General features: G+C 51.8%; 1 protein-coding gene and 1 long non-coding RNA gene across 3 annotated transcripts in view; one reads left to right on the forward strand and one right to left on the reverse strand.

Annotated features, from left to right (window-relative positions):
- Nucleotides 1-16103, reverse strand: part of PDIA5 (protein disulfide isomerase family A member 5) — an 89312-nt gene that overhangs the window by 44960 nt on the left and 28249 nt on the right. For both annotated transcript variants that reach the window (XM_070582611.1, XM_070582612.1), the window contains exons 4-7: nt 10531-10614; nt 10236-10281; nt 6627-6719; nt 3627-3687 (exon numbers count right to left, since the gene is read on the reverse strand). In XM_070582611.1, coding sequence (XP_070438712.1) covers nt 3627-3687; nt 6627-6719; nt 10236-10281; nt 10531-10614 — 284 coding nt within the window. The remainder of the gene's footprint in view (nt 1-3626; nt 3688-6626; nt 6720-10235; nt 10282-10530; nt 10615-16103) is intronic.
- LOC139077029 (uncharacterized) lies at nt 1799-12011 on the forward strand. The gene is made up of 2 exons (XR_011529176.1): nt 1799-1994; nt 8102-12011. It is a non-coding gene; the product is annotated as an uncharacterized lncRNA (long non-coding RNA).

Below are 16103 nucleotides of genomic sequence, written 5' to 3' on the forward strand. Positions count from 1 at the left end.
GTCTACAAGAAGTGATGGAGGCTATTTTGACACGCAACTCTCAAAAGGCCCATGGCCCCCTCCCCAACTTTCCTGCCTGGCAGACAGATGGGTGCACACACATCTTAAGGCACATTAAACCTGGGCTTAAGTTCATGCCATAGGTCAGGCTCAGACTCAGGGAGACTCAGCAGAACAGGAGATGTTGCAAGGTCAGCCACAGCGTGACCCCACAGCATCTGCACTCAGAAGATAAGATGCGCCTCTCCCCAGCAGCTGCCACCACAGCACGGACCCCACAAGTGTCGTGAAGGAAGGAATGTGACACTTGTCAGGCAACTCTGTTCCCACCGTGGGGATTCACAGAGAGAAGGGAAACAGGGACAACAACACGAACTGCACCGGATGCCCGTGCTCCACCAGGTGAACACCACGAGGTAGGGACAATGCGGGGCCACACGGCAGAGGAAGGAGCTCGGCTCCGGGGAGAATGAGACCCAGGTCTGCAACTCCCCATGACCATTTGCTGCCTGTGTGACCCTGGGCTACTGACATAAGTGGTCTGAGCCTCAGTTTCCCCATCTGTGAAGTGGAGACAGCACCTGCCCTACAGGCTGAGGGACGGAGCCAACACCTGGGAGGGCCGACGGGGCCAGGAACCAGCAGAGAGGCTCAGTCAACACAAGGCCTGAGAGTTTGCCTCCTGCTCCATGGTGGGCAAACACTACCGCAGGGAACGAGGATGTCATCCCACAGCCCCGGAGGGAAAATGAGGGGGCACACTTGCAGGCCTTCACCCACTCTTTACCCAGTAACGAGATGAGATGGTGGAGTCCGACACCCACTGGGCCACATTCATCAGGCAGGAGCTTAATTTATTACCTGTCCCCACCAGTATGGCCTCTATCCTCCAGCTCTGCCTGTCTGGAGCGAGATCATTCCCCACGCTCCCTAAATGAGTGGTAAGTCAGCCAGCTGTGCCCGTGGGTGGAGGCCAGCAGCACTGCTGAAGAAGTTATCGGGGCAAAGAGGTGATGGAAGAGTAATAGGAAGCCATAGGCCACGCCAGTTTCTAATTGACCTTTACCAAAAACAGAGCTGGCACTGGGACCCTATGTGAGTGTATCTTGCAACTGATTTAACGGGGAGACAGGGGAAGAGATGAGACTAATGATCTCTCTCAAACCCCCAAAGTTAGATCAGTTAGCCCTTTTATTTTCTCATTAATTCAGTCAACTGACATTTGCTGAACAAACAGGAGGTCCTGGGGACCCAGATTCCTTGTCACAACTAAAGGCTCCCACTGCCTCTGGGTTCATTCACCCCTAATGTGGTCAAAGGATCAGAGTTCTAAAAGGCTTCCCAGTTAGGGAGTTGGTGTGTTTCCCAGGAATAAGCTGAATGATGAGGCCATGAAGGCTTGATTGTGTAATAAAAGCACAAGTCTGTTTCATTAAAAACAACAACAAAAGGAGGTGGCCATCCAACCTGGCCCCTCCACCGCAGGTGTGAAGGTAACAGCTCTGAGTTTTCACCCTCCCTCCCCAGTACTAATTGCTCTGTGACACCTACATGGAACCTAACTTCTCCCACCCCAGCTTTCTGTTACATAAAGATAGCAACTATGCTCCCATCTCTGTCTACTTGAGGAGTGGGCTGGGCACGCTGCAGAAAGTCTGGGGCATGAGGGGTGGTGGCACACACATTCAGGGGCAAACTGCTGGTGAACCACTCTTGGTAAGTGATTAACCAGTGTCATCACACTGAAACCCGCACGGTTATGCCATGACCCAGCCTGTGATGTGTACTGTGCCCTGGCATACACTCTGTCTCATTTAACCAGCATGTTGAGTCCTGAACGGTGCTGAGATAAACCAAAGGAGGCCGGTCCTCAAGGGGCTGCGTAGGCGGACAATTCCTGAAATTCACAGCTGGGGAGTCAGTAAGATCCCTCCAAGGAGAAAGAAAAAGGGGAAAAGCAACCAGTGAACATTCCTAAAGAGCACGACCGAGGGGTAAGCTGCAGACCGCTCTGGGCAGAGCTGGGTCTAACCGCAAGTGGCACAGCAGGGCTTCTTCCACAGACAGGCACAGCCCTGGGGCAAGCACAGTGTCTGGGGGAGTTCAGGTGGGAGGACACCTAGCAATCAACATGGGCTGAGGAGAGACTGTTGTCACAGTGAACAAGTCACAGGCCGGGGTCAGACAGACCCACCAGGGCCTCACAGAAGGCATCCGGCTGGGGAGGTGCGGTCACCAGGGTGGAGATGGGAGGGGCCTTTTCTCAAAGAGCTTCTCAGGGAGGGGGAATGGAAGCTGGCTTTCCACAGTAAACAGAGCCTGGTGCCACACGATGCCGCCCACCACAGCCACAGTCACGCCTGGACATACCCACCTCCCACCACACCCAGCCCCTCTCCAGCCTGTAGGCTCTGGCTGCCTGAGGGGCATCTCTGTTCCTTAAGTCATGGCTCGAAGGGCCTTCCACAGGCTCTAATCCAGGGCTTCTCAATCTGTGGGAAGGGCCATTCACACGCAGGTGTAGCCCACACAGGGAAAAGCTGAGGCTCTGCCGGGCACACGGTCAACCACTCAGCCCTGCTGCTGTAGCCTGCAAGCAGCCAGACAACATAGAAACGAACGGATGTGGCTGTGTCCCAACAAAAGTTAAGTTACAAAAAAAGCTGGCCAGCCCATGGGCCATAGTTTGCTGACCCTTTATTAGAGGGTTATGAAGGAGGAGGAAAAACCAGTAACTTTTAAATAAAACAGAAGAGAAAGGAAAAGATCAGCGTGCACCAGATCTGGTAAAGTGGGTGGCATGTAGTAAGGGTAAGTATAGTTTTGTGAAACTCCCGTTTCAGCTTATTTACATATAATTTACATATAGTACTGGGTTACAAGGTAAAATATTTTTAATACTGTGAAATGCAGTCAAAAAGTTTGAAAGCCACTGCCCTGATCCAACCCCCTTCTCTTAAAGAAATGGAAACTGAGGCACAGAGATGAAGGACTTGACAAGGTCACCCAGCTCAGTGGTGGCACAGCTGGAATCAGAACCCAGGTCTCTGCTTGTCATCTCAATGATCTTGTATTCCCATGGCCTCTTGCCTCATACAGAGACTGAACCCAAGTCCGGGGCCCTTTTCTCCCTGGTCCTTCCAAGTGGCACCAGCAAGGTGAGCAGGAGCCAGAGCTGGACCAGTGGCTGCCCCAGAGGCCAGCCAGGCTCTGGACGGTGAGCAGCAGGTACACCTCAGAGCATGTGCCGAGGCTGAGGTGTGGCTCCAGCAAGCACACAGCTGGCAGGAAAGGGGCTCCAGGCCCACGGGAGGCAGAGGGGCAGGGGAAGGCGGAGGCACCTGGAGAGGGACCCATATATTTGCTGGGTGCAGCTCGGGGTGAAGCAGCAGAAGGATGCCGATTCTAGTGAGAGAAAAACTGACGTGGACAGCAGGAGGGGAGGAGCCAGATGAAAAGGCAAACATGAAGGAAGAGAGGCACAGACGGAGAGCTAGAGTGAGCAACGGGGAGCGGCATCCTAGGTGAGAGACCGGGGGCTAGTTCCCAGCACCCCCTTGCAACTCCCAGCTGCCCCCCAAGAGTCTGAACAACCAACTCTAGCCCAAAGGAGAAAGGTCACTCACAGGGTGCATAGAACATCATCAGGAGCGGCTTCTCTTCCTTCTTCAGGAGCCGTCTGAAGTCCTGAGGCACAAACAGAGAACACGCAGGTCACAGACAACAGAGTACCGAAGGCACCATCCCTGCAGGGACCTACAGTGGTGGCGGGGGGGGCGAGCACTTCAGAAACCCCACAGTCTGACCTGGGGAGCAGGGGATCCAGTACAGAGTCGTGGCATGTGAGGAGCTGAAAGAACCTCAGAGACGATCCATTCTAGACTACCCTCTCATATTACAGATGGGGAAACTGAGGCCCTGGGGGACAAATGGCTTTCCCAAGGCCACTTGGTGGGATGAAGTAGTCAGGACCAGGCTACTAGCCTTACTTGAAGCTTCACCTGAACAATGAAAATTGCAAGGAGCTATCTGTATCTCATGAGGCTGTAGACCCGGCAGCCCCTTCTTCATGTGATCTATGGAGCCGTCTTGCTGTGGTGGGGTTGATGTTTTCAGATGGGATCTGCTTGCCACTGTGACACAGGGTTAAACACACACCCGCTAATTTTTCCCCCAGCCCCAGCCTGACCACCACTGCCCACGTCCCCACGAGTCCACTGTGCACACAAGAGCACAAGGATGAGGTGTGAGCCCCCACCCCCCAGAAGGTTACAAGCTAAAAGGATCACTTGTATTCGTAAAACCCTCAGAACAGTGCCTGGCACATCACTACGCAATGTATAATTATTTGTTAAATAAATACAATAAATGTACAAAGACAAATGGTCACAACAGTGCTGATGGAGACTTCCTCCAGCGAGTCAATGATGTTCGGGAAAGAGCACATCTATCAAGGACTGTGGAGAAGCACGATGACGGAGCATATTTTGATTAAATAAGCTCCTCTAACCAGTTTCCAGAGAAGAAAATTAGAGGTTTTTCTCTTTTGAATAATAAGAAAAATAAGAGGAAATTTCAAAATGCAGCTTTCTGGCAGCAACAAGACATTAGGTAAATAGATGATGGTCCATCCCACACAATGGAACACTACTGCGTCGTTACAGACGATGACGAGGAATATTTAATGTTACAATAAGATGTGCATGTTACATTAAGTGGGGGGAAAAGCAAGTTACAAAAGAGCACATAAAATGTAATGACACTTTTCTGAGTAAAAACATTTATGTATGCATTATGTTGAAAGTCTGTGAGGCTGCAGAAAATACCAGCACTGAGCATCTCTCAGTGGGAAAGGATGGAGTGGGTTTTTTTTTCTTTTATGCTTAAGCTTTTTATGCTTAAACTGTACTTTCTAAATTTTCAACAATGAATATGTATTATTTATCATTTTCAGTTGGATAAAAAAGATTACAAATATTTTTGGGGAATTTAAAACATTTTATAATAAATTCTGAAGATGTTGACTCTTGTTTACATAACTAGAGGGTTAAGGCAGAATTAGTAACCAAGATCTTTGACCTTGACTGGGGTGAAGGATGCAAACACTTTGAACATGATCTTCTGGAATCTCTCAAGATAAAACCTGGCAAAAGATCCAGAGAAGAAAAGGTTTTTCTGAGCCTGCAGCAATTTGGTTTCATACCCTGAGTAGTAACAAATATTATATTACACTCGAGGATGCTTAATTACCTTCAATAAGTGTGGAAACCTAAGCTAATATGAATCAGCAATTCAAACGTGAATTTGGAACTTTTGGTAATTTTATGTGGGGATTCTATTAGCAGAAAGCAGCTGTACCTTATACTCCTACAGGAGAGAAGACAACACAAAGTGTAACAAGAGGATTGCCTACAGGTGTGGAAAAAATATTTCTGCTGAATACTTCTGGTTAGAGAAGAGTAATCTTAGGAGTTTCAGGCCATGAAGATTTGGGGGAGGGAGGCAGCAGACAATGACCTTCCAGAGAGGCTATAAACACGCCCTATCATGAAATCTACCAGGAGCAACAATCAGTCACGCTGTTTTTTCATAGCTAAAGGCACAGAGGCCACCACCTCCTGACACTTGTCCCTCTTCCCTTGCCCCCAACGAGCTTTTTGAAAAGGCTTTGTCTTCTGTCCAAGAATACCGGCACTTTCTATCTCAGAGAAATGTTGACGCCAGCCCCTCCAGTCGAATCACCACAGACCCTCTTGGTTAGACCACGATGATCACACAGGATTCCCCCAGGAAGTACAAACGGCATCATTTTCTTTTGGGCTAACAAGCATCAAGAGTCAATAATTTTAAATGAAAAGGGAGAGGAGGCAGAGGAACATAAAAGGTACATTTTATGTTATCAAGATAAGAACATTCTCCCTCCATCTACAAAAAGCACGGCTTGCCTCACAGATCACTTGAAATGTAACAGAGAAGATCTTGCCCATCCTTTTGTGAAGGCAGAGCCAAATAAGCAAAGCACACACGTGTGCATGACGCACACACAGGTACACATGGATAAAGCACACTCAGGTTCGACAGGACAGGCTTCGAAAGAAGAAGGGTCAAGGCCGTACAGAGACTATGAATCAGAACCACCCTTCCACCCCACCCCAGCCAAATCCAGAAAGCGAAGCTGAAGAGGGTAAATAATTTGTTCAAAGTTACACAACGACTCAGAATTGTAGGGTCCTGACCCCAGTCTCTGGGAATCCAACCCAAACCTCTCAGATGATTCTCTAAAAAAGCCAAAAACCAAAACCCACTTAAAAAAAAAAACACAAAGCCAATCCCAGCAACAATCAGATTACATACTAAGGAGAGGACATTTAAATCGATATTCCTTTCAGAAAAATCTGAATACATTAAAATACATTAAATAAGGCAGCGAAAAACAAATGAAGCTCTCAGGCAGCTAGCCTGTGATGATCTGGTTGTTCCCTCACGAGCTGTAAGACGACGCAGATATCAGGGCCTTGGCCCAGCTCCGGACACTCCCACGTCTCAGTCCCTGGGCCTCTCTCCTCAGGAGACCCTGGTTTGGGGAAGCTTCCCGTGTCCATCAGAAGTGATGGGGAATAAATTACCTTTTCACTGTCAATGTGAACCACATCTTTGGCTCCAGGATCTTCCTCCCACAGCGGGGGCCCTTTTGGATCCTTCAGAAAGGCCACTAAGGACTGAGGAAAAGAAGAGAGAAGGAAAGACTCATTTTAGCCAGGAAAGAGGGAGTTGGGGGAATTGGGAAGCTGCCCTGTTATCCTGCCTGGAGACCCCGCTGCCTGGAACGGGACCGCACGTGGCACATGGGCAAACTCTTGGGGTGTGCCACTCCACCACCCACTGACAGCACTGCTAAGAGCACTAAAAATGTACCCACCACCCCCACCAGGACTTTTCAGCCACACAACACCTCACTCTGGTCAACTGATCCATACCTACCATGCTTCTTCAGGACAAAAAAGAGGAAATGTGAGACAATTAGTTGGCTCATTCAAACCAGAGACACTCATGCTTCTACTAAATCTCAGCTCCTCCAGAAAGTATCTCTGATCAGTTTGAATAAAGGTCTCCAGTCCTGTCCAAAGCATTGACTTCCATATTCATGCAGCCACTAAAACTGTCAATTGCATAAGCAGGTAACCATACCTACTTGTGACCTGTTTGGTATTTCGTGACCTACAATGACTTGGAAGTGAGCTGAATCCTGATCACCCTCTGTGGGGCTCAGACCAGGAAGCCCCAGGGCAAGGTGCTCATCTCTGTGGCCACCTGGTTGCTGTATTCTCTCCTTGAAGAGCTCCCTTCTAGACGGCCCAGGATGAAGATCTGACAAAGACCTTCGATAAAGCACTTAACTAGCCTTTGTCAGGTGGACAATTAACTCAAACTTCTGCTCCCCTCGGGGAAGACACATGGGGGGGGTATGTCCCTCTCCGTTCCCCTCCCCACCTGCCGTGTCACTGGCCCAGGACAGAGGAGGCATTCACTCTGGGACGTGGAGCTCTAAGTCTGCGAGAGCCAGGAATGGGGACCAGAAACCAGCCAAGCCTCCACCCCTCCAAGTGGCCTGCAGGGGAGAAGCTGGCCTCAGTGTCCCCCGTCTGATGCACATTCTGTTACTTCTGTCCACTTTGATGGAGCTCCAGTGAGCAGATGATGATCTGGGTGTGTCTGCTGGGGGTAGGGGAGTCTGAGGCGAGAAAGGTTAACACCCCCTTAGTGAGGCTGTGCATTCAGCCCATCCACTGGTCACACGCAGAGGACCTCACTGAGGCTTATTTCTGGCAACTCCTATTTAGAAAGAGCCACTATAGAAGTAGGGGAGACAGGCAAGACTTCATAGGATTTCATTCAGGTAATGCTCCCTGTCCATCCAAATGGAGCTGAGAAATGCCCCCTGGCGAGAGAAGAAGGGCCATTTGTACCAGCCTCCCCAGCCCCCTATGCGCAGCCCCCTCAGCATCAACGAGAAAAGATGATGTGGATGGAAAAAGGAAAGAGATAGCCTCTCCTAAGGTAACAAATGAAATTTTCATACTAGCAATCGTTGGCTTTTCAGGTGGAGATTCTTCTTCTACGGATGGATGGATGAATAATCCCATCCACAGGTTCTCTCCGAATCGGTCTAACTGACAAGACCTCCGGTGGGAAAGTCTGCAGAGAGAAGCACCTGGGACAACTCCCACCCAGCCGTCTATTCGGGGTGCTCTGAACCTGAGGGAAATGGCCCACACCCACCCCTGGGTCTTCAGGATGTCTTCATGGCTGGGAAACCATACTCGCAGCTCCAGGGCCTCAGGATAAGGTCATCAGAGAGCCATCTGAGTTTCAGCTTCCCAGCACCTCTGGTCCTCACCACTTCACACACCAAGAATTTTTCTGGACAGACTGCCGACAAGCAAAAGGCCGCCTACACAGGAAGTTCCCCTCTTTGAGTTTCCTGCTCTTCACCCTCACTTATCTGGCTGCTGGCCTCTCCAGGGGCTGTGGCACAGTCCCTGTGACCAGGCCCTGCTGAACCATACAGGATGATGGCAACAGTAGCCAGAGCATGAGCCTGAGACTGTATGCCCGCCCTGCCAGAGGCTCCACTGTCTCTCTTGGAGAGAGAGGGGCCCAGGAGAAACCCTGAAAGGAAAACTAGTCCGTGACCAAGGAGGGCTTTGGTCTTGGCTGCTTCTGCTGAAAAGCAGAAGCCATCAGGGAGTCACGGGATCACTAGGCCACATCCCCCTGCCCTGGAGAACTCCTGGACTCTAGCCCAGTCCGTGATGGTCCTAGTAGGCTTTGGGGACCCTGGGACCAAGGATGTTCTCTCTCCGCTAAAGACTCTGACTCCGTACGATGCTCAGCCCACTCCCCCTGCTTGCTGAAGCAGAAATCACAGGAAGGAGGAGAGCGAGCAGCTCCTACACACCTGGTCTTTGTAAGGAGGCAGACAAAGGGCAGAACTCGGCTTCCCCGACCCAGGCAAGCTCAGAGCACCAGGGCTCCTTGCTCCTCTCCTGCTACTACAGTTGTAAGCAGCTGCTAGGCCCTGCTCTATGATCTCAGGACAGACTTCTCAGAGGGCCGGCTAAATAAAAACTGAACACAACCTCCCAAACCAAAAAGCCCCTGTCTCTTCTTTCCATCACTGCATAAGCACCTCCCCATCCCACCAAGCTAAACCATGTTCCTGGGGAGTACGTGTTCTCTCCAAGGACTTCAGTTGATGTCTTAACACAGAATAGGAGGGGTTAAGCAACTCTAATTGGTAGAATTTTCTCTAAGTGTCTAAGTGGGTGTTAAGATGATGAGTAATCAGCTGAGTCTGCATAAGGTAAAAGCTGCAGCAACTTAAAAAAGAACAAGTGTTGGTGGATAAACAAGAAATGACCAGGGAGATGGGGGGAGAGAGGCAGTGGGACAGGGGCAGAGACAGCTGCACAGATAGAGAGAGGAGCCCAGGGTCCACCCCAGTGTGAGAAGCATGAGAGTCTGAGTGAGTCTAACATCTCACGGAACAGAAGAAACAGATGGCCCCCGCCAGGCAGGGGCACACTGCCTGGGCCAGAGGTAGAAGATGTGTGATGAAGGAAATGCGTGTGCTGAACGAGGAGAAGCCGAAGGCAGCAAAAGGACTCAGGGCGGGGCAGCTGCTTTGTGTAACAGGACAGCACCTGCAGGTCACAGATCTCCACCCAGGCTTCCAGTGACACTCGTTCTTCTTCTAAATTACATTTGTAGCAGCGAACGCCCCAGTGACATGGGCATCTCATCTGGAACAAGCTGCATCAGCCCAAAGGTGCCAAGCTGCCGTGTCCTGCACATTGCGGCAACCTGGGCACAGCAAGTCCCCTCTGGCCTGTGGGCCACCACTGGGGACATGACCACAGAGATCAAGGAGGGCTTAAAGCCACAGCAAAGGGGGACCCAGGCCTTTGAGGGGGAGAGGTGGGATGTCACACATCTCAGTAGACAACTGCGGAGAGATTCACAAGCCATGTACAAGGCCAGTCATTCCCACCGTGGTAACAGTTACAACCTTCTCTAGATATTCTGCTGACAGGTGCTCTAGAGATAAGAATCCCTCAGGTCATTCAGAAGAGCTATCTGTGCAACCTGCCCTTTGTTCTCTCAGAGAGAACCTGCCAGACTTCTGGGGTCCATTCAGACTCCACCTCTGCTGAGAATGAGGGAGGTAAATTTACCTTAAATGTCACAGCTCGGTTATATTCAGTATGAAATGCACCATCCCTGTCAAATGAGGAGAAAGAGGTGTTAACTTTAGGAATGGTTGTGAAGATGCATACCTCTGGTTTCCTGAAGCATCTTAAGATTCAGCTATTGGACACAGCTCAGGATTTTTAAAAGAAATAATTGTAAACACAGGAAAAAAATCATTCTGAAATAAAATTAATCTAACTAAAAATCCCTGTTCACTGACAATACCAATGAAAGCTTTCAGCACTTACTTAGAAATTGGAAATACCCACGTGTACTTACTGGTAATGGAATAATTCAACCTTTTTGTCCTTCGGGCTCAGGTCAACCTTCATCTTCTTGCACAATTTTCTACTCTCTGCATCACTGAAAGACAAAAATGTCGGGAACCATTTGTTACCTGAAGTCCTCACGCAGGTGTTGACAGAGCACAATTTGTTGGTGGCCTAAGAATAAGCCAGGTAACTTGGAATTCTCAGCAGCAAGTGAGGACCTCATCACAGACGCGTTCTCAGAGAACTGGAGGAAGGAGAGGAATGAACAGGAAACGGGCTGATCGAGAGAGACAAGGACAGGCAGGCGGGAAGGACAGATCACTACTCGTAAGAGGCAACATGGAGAGGTCCGGACAAAGGACGCGTCCCAGAAGTGTAGGCGGTGGACAGCCCATTTTAAGAAGAAAAATAAACTCACAGTATGGATCAGTGGCCCCGAGCCTGGCTGCTCGTTAGAATCACCTGGGGACGTTTAAAGCAATACTGACTTCCTGGCCCTCCCCAGATCATCACTTCAGCATCTCTGCCTCGGGCTCAAGCAAGGTTTTGTTTTTAGAGCTCTACAGTGTGCCATATGGCACCTGCTGTAGACCATCTGACCAGGCTGAGAGGAAAATGAGCTACGATGTTGAGGAAGGTATGAAATCTGACCGGGTATCGACGAAAGGAGAAGGGAGACGGGGAAAGCTTCCGTGAAGTGCTGACGTCTGCAATATCACACTCTCGCACTTAGAAATTCTTCTAATAAGAACTGTCTGTCAGCTGCCATTCACCATTTACAAAGTGCTCACGCATGAACTCATCTAATCTTGGTTTCCTTCCTGTTAGACCAATGGTTCTCAAGGTGTCGTCCCTGGACCAGAGCATAAGCATCACCCAGGAAGCTGTGACAAATGCAGATTCCCAGTCCCCTCCCAGCCTGACTGAATCAAAGCTCTGCGGGTACTGGAACATCTGTGTTTTAAGGAGGCTTACAGGTGATTCTGATGCATGCCCTCATCCTTCGCTGGCTCTTCCTCCTGGCCACCTCCAGCATGCCCTCCGCCAGCCCCTCAGAGACCTTACCTGCTTTCACAGCTCCCCATGACCTCGCCATACTCAGCCAAGTCTGCTCAACAACCAGCCAAAGGCGGTCAGCAATCCCACCCATGTGGGGCCTACGCCTTACTTCAGGGCCTCTCCCCAGATCTGAATGGACTCAGTGAGGGCTTCTCAGCCACCCAACCCCCACTGGTCCCTGCTGACTACACTGCATGAGAAACTTTGTTCTGCCAGGTAAGACAGCCACCTGAGGGAAGTCCCTCATCTCCCACCTGTTCACATACCTCACCACCTTCTCCAGTCATCAGCTTCACACAGCTGCGCACCAGCCCCAGAACAGATGGACTAATTAAACCATTCAGCTCAATTCTGAAGGCAGCACTCATCAATGGACAACCAAAATTGTGAGACCTCATTCTAAGTGTAAATATACAATTTGCAATTCAAGAAGCATGTCATCCAGGAGACGTGTGTGTGTTTGGGGGCGCGGGGGGAGGGGGCGGTGTGTGTCATAGCGGGTAGTATCAGTTACTCCCAGGGCCACCCACCCACCCCCACCCTAGGGCTTTCCCTCTCTATTTAGTCTTGCCTGTTGTAGCCATCACTGTGGCTTCCAGGCCAGGCCGGCCAACAGCAGGGACTCAGGAAATGCATGACAAATTCAGAAAGGACAGGCTAATGACATTGCAATGGTTACTTCCCTAAGCAACCAGTATCCTTAAGACAGGGAGAGTCCTGAGGGCAGGACCAAGCCTGGAGGGGAGGAGACCCAGAAGGGCCAAGTCTACCTCAGAAGGCCCCTAGAAAGGCAGCGCACGGCCGCCAGCAGCTGGAAACTCTGACCCTGAAGGCCCGTGGTGATGCCATACATGACTCCACTGACAATGCCTATTAGCCCTGTCCTGCAGGGGCTCGTGGTAAGACCACACTGACAGGCCGCAGGTCTGTTTGAGAACAACTTTGGGGTGCCCTCTCCTGCCTGAGTTAATGCCCCAGGAGAGAGGGCTCAACTTGGGATGTTCAACCACTCACTTGGCACTCTCCTTGTCCGGCTTTGTTCTGCTGGGCACAGCCGTTTCTGCAACCACCTACCGTCCACCTGACTGCAACAATGAACAGTGGCTGGGGCAGGAGCTAAGTCTCAGAGGCCATGGCCCCCCTCAGCCCCATCCTGACATCCAGCAGGGGCACCCGAAGGGCCTGCTCACACTGCTGCGGCTGCACGACTGCTCAGACTCTGCAAGGCAGCCAACTGAGGGGAGAAGGGCGCCCCATGCCAGCTCTCTCTTGCACTCAGCCTGGCTGGAGCCTCTTCCTGTGACTTTCCCAAAGCAGAGAGAAGAGTGGCAGGGCTCGAGTCATTCCAACCCAACCCCTGCCTGCTCTGCAGAACCCACTCCATGAAAAAGCCTGACTGCTGCAGCCTTAGGTGCCCGGTGAGCCCAGGCCAGGCTTAGGAGTAACGCTCTGAACCAACCAGCTTGGCTGCGTGGGGCTGGAGGGCACCGAGGGCCTCCCACCTGTTCCTCAGTGTGCACCCCCCGCCCACGGGTCCCGCCCAGCCTGCAGCCTGTGGCCCCGACTCCAGTCAGGGAATCACAGCACTGTCTCTGCCACAGGATTCCTTGTTGCAACCTCTTCCCTCCAGAGGGTATACGACACTCCCCAAGGGTCCCTCCTCTGCCCCCCGCTCCCTATAGACAGACAGACACACACACACACACACACACACACACAAATACGAATGCACACATTCTCAGAGGGGTACATGGGGCTACGGTGTCCTGTCCTCTCTGAGCACCTCTGGCACAGACCCCAGAGCCTGAGCCACCCACCTCCAGCCCCCACCGTCTGGCTTCCCTGCCGTCTTTCTCTCCACAGCACATCCCCACATCTGACCGTCAGCCCCTCAGGAACGTGCGCTCCGTGAAGGGGAGAGCTTTGTTTTGCTCACAGCTATCTCCCCAAGTACAGCAGCAGCTGGCACACAGCAGGCCCTCTATAAATAACCTGAGTGAATGAGTGAATGAGTGAAGGAATGATGCTGTCTTGTCGCTGGGAGGAGGCTCTGGGCTCTATCTATCGTGCTCCAGGAATCTTACCAGGTGACAGCTCCTGACAGTGTTCTCACAGATCGACTCCCCTCCTCCTACGACTGTCTCTCAGAATGCATGAGTGTGTGCGTGTGCGTGCGTGTGCACACATGCACTAATTGTGCAGTACAGACAATAAAAGTCATGAGAGTTCAAGAAGGGAAGAGAAATTACCCAAGCTCAGGGACTTAAAAGGATCTGGGCTGATAGATTAAGGACAATTAATTGATCTACTGGCTGCCTCCCTCTCCACCTCCCTCCCGCAGCGGGTGACTGAGGCCCTAGGGGAAAAGGAGACAAAGGCAGGGAGCAGGGAAAGAGCCGCTTTGCGGCATGGAGAGGGAGGGCGAAAACCAGGGGTCATGAAGAGCCGACTGGCCGGGCAAAGGCCCTCACCTGCCCTTCCTTGACCGTCTGGCAGGAACCAGCCGTTTGTCTGCTGGGGAGGCTGGAGCCCGCCTCCCCCTGCCCGTTTACTCACCCACGACCTGCTACATCCTATCCCACCCTGTGTCCCTTGGCTCTCCTCTACAGAGAATGTGGAGGAAAAGATTACAGAGGCCTGTACACGCTTTCCTCCCCACCCCCGGCCAGAGAGACACACCCACACTCATGTTCATTTGAATTTGTTGTGTGCGGTGGCTGCTGCTGGTGCACGGTGTTGTGCTTACTAGATCCTCACGTACAGTAACGATCACCCCAGAGACTGCAATAGGCTCCTGGCAGGCAGACCAGGGACGAAAGGTGGGGTGAGAGCAGGAGGAAAGGGAAAAAACAAGGACCTGGGGACTCAGGAAGGGCAGGTATGCAACTTGAAAGTTGCAACCTAAGGACCAAACTCTCCCTGGAGGAAAGCCCAGCTGCCAGCTGGAATGACCAGCAGCTTCTAGAGCTGACTCCGCCATTAGCCAGCCTGTGACCTCTGAGGACCTTCGGCTTCCCGAGCTCAAAAATGCGAGTCGTCCACGTGAGCTGAACGGAGCTTGCAATTCCTCTACAGGGTCAAGAATTACTACAGCACCAAGGCAGGCCACCTGTATCCTGACAGAAGAACCAGGAGCCAGAACCCAGGATAGTAGGTGGAGACTCAAAAAGATCTGAACCTCCGTCATCTCTCTCCAAGCGCCCCAACCGGCTCCCCACTCGGCCAGTCAGCTTCCTTATGTCCTCACACACCGTGGGCAGCCCCCTGCGGCAGGGCAGAAAGGAGACCGCACTCAGGACCAGAGGAAGGCCCCTGCCTATCTTAGCCACTGTGTGCCCTTGGCTAGCCCCGCCTTCCTGGGTTCCATTTCCCCATCAAAGAAGGGGTGAGTCTCTTTCTCCCAGCTGCCGGGTCTAACATGGCAGGCTTCTGAGCAGAGGGACCTGTGACCCCTGGGGGCGGGGGCGGGGGGAGGGAAAGGTAGGAAGTACCCTCCCTTCAGAGACATGAAGAAAATGGGAGACAGGGAAGTGAGCAAGAAATACTGTCAGAGTGACTGCCAGGTGCCACATCCCAAGGACAACATGGAAGGCTGTCGCTGCAGGACACAAGGCAGGACACAGAGCAGCCCTGGAAGAGCTGGACCTGAACTGTGGACAGACCCTGGTGGTCACACAGCACTCTCTGATGCAGGGACTCGCTGCGACAGGGATCCTCCCAGGTCTGGCTGTTCTCCTTGGCACCTGCCTCAAGAAGGCACACAATCAAGTATGAATTATGCAGCACAGTTAATAAAAGTGATGGAACAAGAGAGAGAGGAGCGGGCCTTCTCCTCCTCCATCTGCCTCCCAGCCAGCAATTCGGAGGCTCTGCTCCCCAGCTGGGGACACATCACCCCACTGAGTGCACGGCAACGTGCCAGCAGGTCTCTGAAGTCACAAGAGAAACACGGCACTTCTAGGAGTCCACTTTATCCCATGGTAAGTAAGGTGAAACATGCTTACATATAAAGGAGCAAATGCTAAGTTCAAATACTTTTTAGAAGAAAACACAGGACTTCAAAATAAGCTGTGCTTGCCCTGGCAGGCCCCAAATCTTGGATCTGGGGAAGCCAACGCTGCTCCAAGGGAAATAAAGCAGATGGGAGAAAGAGAGCAGGGAAGAAGGCACATGCGGTTAGGTAATGACCTTAAACCCTCAGGAAGGGAAAGCAGTGAGCGTCCGATTGGGCAGTCTGGGCCCAGTGAGAATCAGCCCCAGGAATTAGCATACCAGGCACAGCGCCTGCCTGCTGGCTCCAGCTCAGTGGCCTAGACAGCAGCAGGCCAAGGCCGAGCCCAACGCCAGGCTGCAGGGCACGAGGGGAATACCAACTCCCTCCCACACAACCCACTGAACACCGGACAACCACCTCTCGCCAACCCAGCGTGGCTGCAGAGGGCTGAGCCAGGAGGTAGAGTGAGGGGAGGGAGAGATGACAAACCCTGGACAGAAGCCAGACACCCTGCAGACACCTCACAG

This window comes from Equus przewalskii, chromosome 18 (assembly GCF_037783145.1).
Source record: "Equus przewalskii isolate Varuska chromosome 18, EquPr2, whole genome shotgun sequence".
NCBI classification, from domain to species: domain Eukaryota; kingdom Metazoa; phylum Chordata; class Mammalia; order Perissodactyla; family Equidae; genus Equus; species Equus przewalskii.